Raw genomic sequence first — 6484 nt, 5'->3', positions numbered from 1 at the left:
ACGGTTCTGTTAAAATTATACTTTTGTAAGTTCTTCAGGCTAATTTGGAGGTAAGCTAATATTTTAGGATTATGCTAGCTGCTTTGTAAAAATTCAACTTTTTAAGTTTTTCAGGCAAATTTGGAGTTTAGCTAATAAACGCTCCTTTTCTCCTTTAAAATCTATTAGAATTTTCGTGTTAACGGTTGAAAAGTTACTGTACGTTAAAGATTTTGTGTTTAAGCGTCACCGGCGACGCCTCAGGTGTTAAAGGGTTAAAGGAAATTTCTCAATAATTATGAAAAAAACAAAGAATTTAAAACAAACTATAACATTTATAAGAAGATAAGCAGCAAAACAGGTCATTACATTTGAGTTCATACACATTCATACAAATTGTGTACATTTAAAATCCAAGCTCTAGAAACTATATACAGAAAATAAACTTTATTTTGTGATAAATTTCTGATATTTCAAAGTTTGATGTCAATTTGTGAAATTTGTGTTTAAGTCAGTTTACTCAACTGAGACATTTACACTTTAGATTCTCCAAAAACATCATGATTTTACAAACTGTAGAAAAAAATATTCAGATTAAAAAAGAACAGAAAAGTATTTTTTTAAAGAAAAACTAGATAAAAAAAACTTGTGTCAAGTCTTCATGCTCTGTCTACTTCTAACTAGAAACATCTCAGGTTATTTCCTCTTAATTCAAGTGATCGCTTTTGTAAAGATTGAAATAAAATTATACCTTCAGAACCTAAGTTATTTAAAAAAAAATCCAGTTTTTAAGAAGAAAAAATGTCTTTCAATTTGCACTTAAGCAAATAAAATGATAAATTCAAGTTTTCACTGAGATTTTTGAAATTGAAGTTCATAGGTATTGCAGTTTCTTCTCAATGTATGCAAAAAATAAAAAATAAAATGCAAAAAAAGCTTTGCATGTAGCAAAACATTGTACTTACAGTAAATAAAGAAGCAACAAACGAAAGGTTTTTGGATTTTGGCTAAAAACAGAATTGTTAATACATTAAAACTCCACATGTGTTTTGGTCAAATCTTGTGTTTTACATTTCCAATGATGCAAACTTCAGTTAAATCTGATAAAAGTTCAGTAAATGTAACAGAATGATGAATATAATTGACAGATTTCTTCATTTTCGTAAGTTTATTTGTCAAATCCTAACAACTTTCACTTTTTCAGTCTGTAAAATACAAAAATCTAAGTTCTTGAATAAGCTCCCCGACCAACATGTTGTTAGAAATTATCTCATCTTTGGTTTTGTGTGTTTTGTTGTCAAGATGATTTTTCTTATTGTGTGAATGCATTGTGTCAATGCCGCATACTTTCAGCTCGAGACACTATTTAGACTTTAAAATGTTCAGCAACTAAGTTTTTTTAGGTTAATTTGAAATTAAGCTTTTAATTTAGAAAAATTCTAGCTGTTTTTGGCTAATTTAGACATTTTTTCATTTTTTTAGGCTAATTTGGAGTTTAGCTAATATTTTAGCAATATGCTAGATGTTTCGACAAAACATTTTGCCGCTTTTATTTATTTATTTATTTATTTTTGTGGCCAATTTGGGATCTAGCTAATACTTTGGCGAGCTTTCAGCTTTAATGGTTGCAGCTGTTAGCTTGAGGCCGTTTAGCCATCAGCTCTGGTATCTTCACATTCAGCTTACATCATTCACACTTGCATTATTGCAGGTAATGCTGAATATTTAGTTATTATCAGTAAGTTTTTCTTCCATACATTTTTTGACACGTAAAAACTCAATCACGCTTTCTGCAAATTATGCAAGTTTGGTTTGAAAATGTTCAGCACGTTCAGGACATTCTCCCTTTTGCTTTTGGTATTCATAGTTTTTACGCATTTTAAGATTGTGCGATTTTTTAAGCCCCACTGAAAATGAATTTAAAAATTCTTCAAATCCTTCTAAAACTTTGTCCACTTCTGTAACTTATGCATTCTTGGTATAAAAACGTTCATGCTTATACTTTTGGTATCCATACATTTTTTTGAATTTTTGTGATCTTTTTAAGAAATTCTCCAAAATCTTTGTGCAAATTCTGCAAGTTTGGTATCAAGTCATTCAGCCCAATGAGGCAAATCTCTTTGTGATTTTGGGCTATATAAATAAAATTGAATTGAATTGAATTAAATCAGGATATTCCTGCTTGTACTTTTGGTTTTCATACTTTTTAACGCATTTTAAGATTTTTTGCAATTTTTGCGATTTTAAGTAGTTCAAGAAGTTCTTCAAATGATGCAAGTTTGGTATCAAAACGTTCAGCACGATCAGGACATTTATGTTTGTATTTTGGTATTCATAGCTTTCACACGATCAAACATTTATTTTGCAATTTTGGGGATTTTTCAAGAATTTTTTTTTTCAATTCTTTCTGCACACATTATGGCAGTTTGGTGTCAAAACGTTCAGCTCAATCAGGACACTCATGCTAGTACTCTTAGTATTTATACATTTTAAGATTTTTTGCCATTTTTAAGATTTTTTCAAAAAGTTATTCAAATTATACAAATTTGGGATCAAAACGTTCAGCACAATCAGGACATTTATGCTTGTATTTTGGTATTCATAGCTTTCACACGATTAAACGTTTATTTTGCAATTTTGGGGATTTTTCACGAATTTTTTAAAAATTCTTTCTGCACTTTCTGAACATTATGGCAGTTTGGTGTCAAAACGTTCAGCTCAATCAGGACACTCATGCTAGTACTCTTAGTATTTATACATTTTAAGATTTTTTGCCATTTTTAAGATTTTTTCAAAAAGTTATTCAAATTATACAAGTTTGGTATCAAAACGTTCAGCTAATTCAGACATTCATGCTTGTACTTTTGGAATTTATTTATTTGACGATTTTTGAAATTTTCTTCAATTTATGCGACTTTTCAAGAATTTCTTCTAAAATCTAGTAAGTTTGTTATCAAAACGTTCAGCACATTCAGGAAATTCGTGCCTGTACTTTTGATATTCATACCTTTTACGCATTTAAAAATGTATTTTGGGATTTTTCCAACAAATTCTTCAAATTCTTTCTGCACTTTCTGAACATTATGGGAGTTTGGTATCAAAATGTTCAGCTCAATCAGGATATTCACGCTAGTGCTCTTGTTATTTATACACATTTTACAATTTTTCTAAATTTTTAACATTTTTCAAGAAGTTCTTCAAATTAAACAAATTTGGTATCAAAACATTCTGCACATTCAGGACATTCATGCCTGTCCTTTTGGTATTCGTATATTTGACGATTTTTTACATTTTCTGCAATTTTTCAAGAAATTCTTCAAATTAATAAAGTTTGGTGTCAAAACATTCAGCATGATCAATACATTCATACTTGTGGCTACAGCATTCCAACTTTTAACATTTTTCGCAATTTTTGCGATTTTTCAAGAAATTCGTAGAATTTTTTTGCGCACTTTCTGCAAATTATGCATGTTTGGTATCAAAACGTTCAGCACTTTTAGGACATTATTGATTAATTAAAGTGAACTGCTTCAGCATCTTCAGCAGGAAGCATTCACACCAGCATTATCGCAGGTAATGCAAATGTCCTAGTTTGTGTTTCCTTGCCGATTTGTTATTGGGATGCTGGAAAAAGAGCTGTTTGTGTAGTCTGCCTGTAGACCAACACAAAGTGTGTTTTGTGAAGCTCCGGTTTGTTCCCTGCAGTCCGTCAGACCTCTCTAGCTCAGACTCAAATCACAGATCTTTATGCTACACTTCTCTCCCAGCCAGAATCCAGCGTACAGCGGCTCTGTGAACGTGGCCTCCACCTTATAGAGCAGCTTCATGCTGTCCTGCACCTCATAGAAGAGCAGAGCTCCCTCCCTGAACTTCAGGTGAACCCCGATCCGGCAGTGTGAGGGCGGAGCTGTGAGCTGGACGCTCTGGGAGGCGTGGCTAACAGAGTAGGTGCTGGAGCGATCCAGACTCCAGGAGAAGTCGTTTGCTCCAAAAGCTGACAGTTTACTGAAAGACTTCCTGTCGATTCTCCTGTAGCTGAGGGCGATCTCCACCTTCTCCCCCTTTACCTCCACCTCATAGTAGCACTGCTCCGCCTGCAGGCCCTCCCGGCACAGAACCTGCCGGCGCCGGGCGAACCTCTGCGGGTCACAGCTCGCTGGACCTTTGGGTTTCTCTGAGCCCGACGTCACCTCTTTGTCTCCTCCACTGACATGCAGGTCTCGGTGAGCTGTTGCTGGGTCCAGAGAAAGTTCACACGCATCTGAGACCACAAAACCAGAACGAACTCAGAACTCCAGGTATGGGTGGAGTAAAGAGTGAAATGAAGGACGGATGAACTCACATCGCAGAAGCTCCTCTCGGGATTGGGGTTGAGGGGTTTGTGTGATCCCAGGAGCTCTAGAGAGACCTTCACGAGGAAAAACCACATCATCAGAACCAGAACTTTAGAGATGAATCGTCTCTACGAGAAAATCTCAGATCAAACTCAGGATTCTCATTAATCGGATTCTCCAATCTATAAAAATATCTTTAAAGCTTCTGACAATATATATTTATAATGATATATTTACAAAAATGTCTTAAAATTAGGGACGGAAATAGTTTAAGAAACATTAACTAATTAATCGCAAACCTGAAAAAAATTAATCGCGATCATTTTTTTTTAAATTTACAGTATTTGCCGACCACTAATTATCTGTGAATAATCACAATATGATATCACACAGAAAACTCTACATTTAGAACATTTATTTTTGATTAGTGCCGTCAGCGGATTAAAAAAAATCTGATTAATCGCACTTTTGTGTTGTGATTAATCACAACGGTAAAATGTATTTGTACAAAATGGATCAAATAGTCCGCTTTTTGTTAAAAAATGATATAAACCTAAAAAATAGCAAGAATAAAGAACTAAAAACTGATTGAATATGTATTTACTTTCATAAATGACTATGGTATAAGTGTGGTAATACCTGTGGAAACCTGAATCGCCGAGTTAAAGCGAAGGATTGTTTCTTTGATTAATTTGCATTAATAAATCTTAACGTGTTCATTATTTTTTTGATTAATTAATGGTTAACTCGTTAATGTTCACAGTCTTATTTAAAATCAAATTGACCTTGTTTTAGACTTGGAGTTTTCAACAGGATTCTCTCCCTCCAGTCATTACATCTCTGCTTGTAATAAGCCAGTCAGCCCACAGGGGGCAGCACAGCAACAGGATCCACCTCCGTTTGTCTCATTTGTTCTCCAAATGTCATTTAAAATGCTTTTAGGATGCTGCACCAAAACCGTTTGGCTTCATGGAGAAGCTTAAATAGAAGGTTTTTACTATAAAGGAGGGCAGAGTCATTTATTCATCCCAGGCAACAGTGGATGCAGTTTGTTTTGTTTGTTTTCAAACTGTATTTATTTTCTCATCCTGATTCAAAATAATTTAAATAAATAAATAAATAAATAAATACTCAGAAATGCAGTTTTAATCTTCATTTTCTGTAGAAATATTCTCTATCATCAGAAAAAACATAATTTAACACCATAATATTTCTTAGAGTAAGTCTTTAAAGAAAAACTTCAGTAAAGATAGTTACAGTACAAAAAATAATCAAGCATTTTGTGGAAGTCCCTCAGCATCCAATCATTTAGAAAAGCATATTAGCATCAGAAAATCCAAGATTTGAACATTGATTTAATAAACACATGATAGTATTCTGAAGGAACCTCTTAATCTTAAGATGTGGCGTCCACATGTGACGACATGACATCATTACCACAGGAGTTAATTAACTACTGTAGGCATGTTTACATCAAAAGTGGGGTCATCTTGACCCCGTGAGAGGGTTAATTTGGACCCTGTGACTACATATGTTAAAGTTAGCTCACATATGAACTCGAATCTTAAGAGGTTAAGTTTAAAGACTGCGTTTAGAGAGTTTTCAGACGCTATCTTTACTATCAGGAAATTTTTTCTGACTAAAGAAATGTTCAACCCAGTTTTCCAGACACAAAAAACCTTCAATGAAACTCATGAGTCAAAAACGTATATTTTAAGGTTTTACTTGCAGGCAAGGAGCAGAGAGACAATGATTACATCGGGATTCTGCTATATTTATGGACTATTTTGGTATTTATTAAGATTTTTAGGCTATTTTGGAGTTTCTAATATTTCAGCTACATGCTAACTGTTTTGGCTAATTTAAGCTTTTTTCAGTTTTTTAGGGTATATTGAAGTTTAGCTATTTTTTTCAGGAACATGCTAGCTGTTTTAGCTAACCTAAGTTTTTTTTTATTTTTTTAAGCTAATGTGGCATTTAGCTAATGTTTTAGCTGGCTGTCAGCTTCAGCGTTTTCAGCTGTTAACTTCAGGGTTTTCAGTTATCAATTTCAGCATCTTCAGCTATTGTCACTTAGCATCTTCAGCAGACAAATTCAGCTTACAGCATTTACGCTAGTATTATCACAGGTAATACTACATACCTTGGGGCCTCTGTTTCTCTTGGGTTCC

At 33.7% G+C, this 6484-nt stretch overlaps 1 protein-coding gene across 1 annotated transcript in view; it reads right to left on the bottom strand.

Moving 5' to 3' along the window:
• Nucleotides 1-1444: 1444 nt before the first annotated feature.
• The window catches only part of LOC112145123 (tripartite motif-containing protein 16-like protein), a 9579-nt gene continuing 4539 nt past the window's right edge, over nucleotides 1445-6484 (bottom strand). The window contains exons 5-6 of the mRNA XM_024270177.2: nucleotides 4322-4377; nucleotides 1445-4240 (exon numbers count right to left, since the gene is read on the bottom strand). Of these exons, the coding sequence (XP_024125945.1) occupies nucleotides 3699-4240; nucleotides 4322-4377 (598 nt within the window). The 3' untranslated portion in view covers nucleotides 1445-3698. The remainder of the gene's footprint in view (nucleotides 4241-4321; nucleotides 4378-6484) is intronic.

The sequence above is a fragment of the Oryzias melastigma genome, linkage group LG5 (assembly GCF_002922805.2).
Source record: "Oryzias melastigma strain HK-1 linkage group LG5, ASM292280v2, whole genome shotgun sequence".
In the NCBI taxonomy this organism is placed as follows: domain Eukaryota; kingdom Metazoa; phylum Chordata; class Actinopteri; order Beloniformes; family Adrianichthyidae; genus Oryzias; species Oryzias melastigma.
Note: the sequence above shows the minus strand (reverse complement) of the source record. Positions and strands in the feature narration are given on the sequence as shown.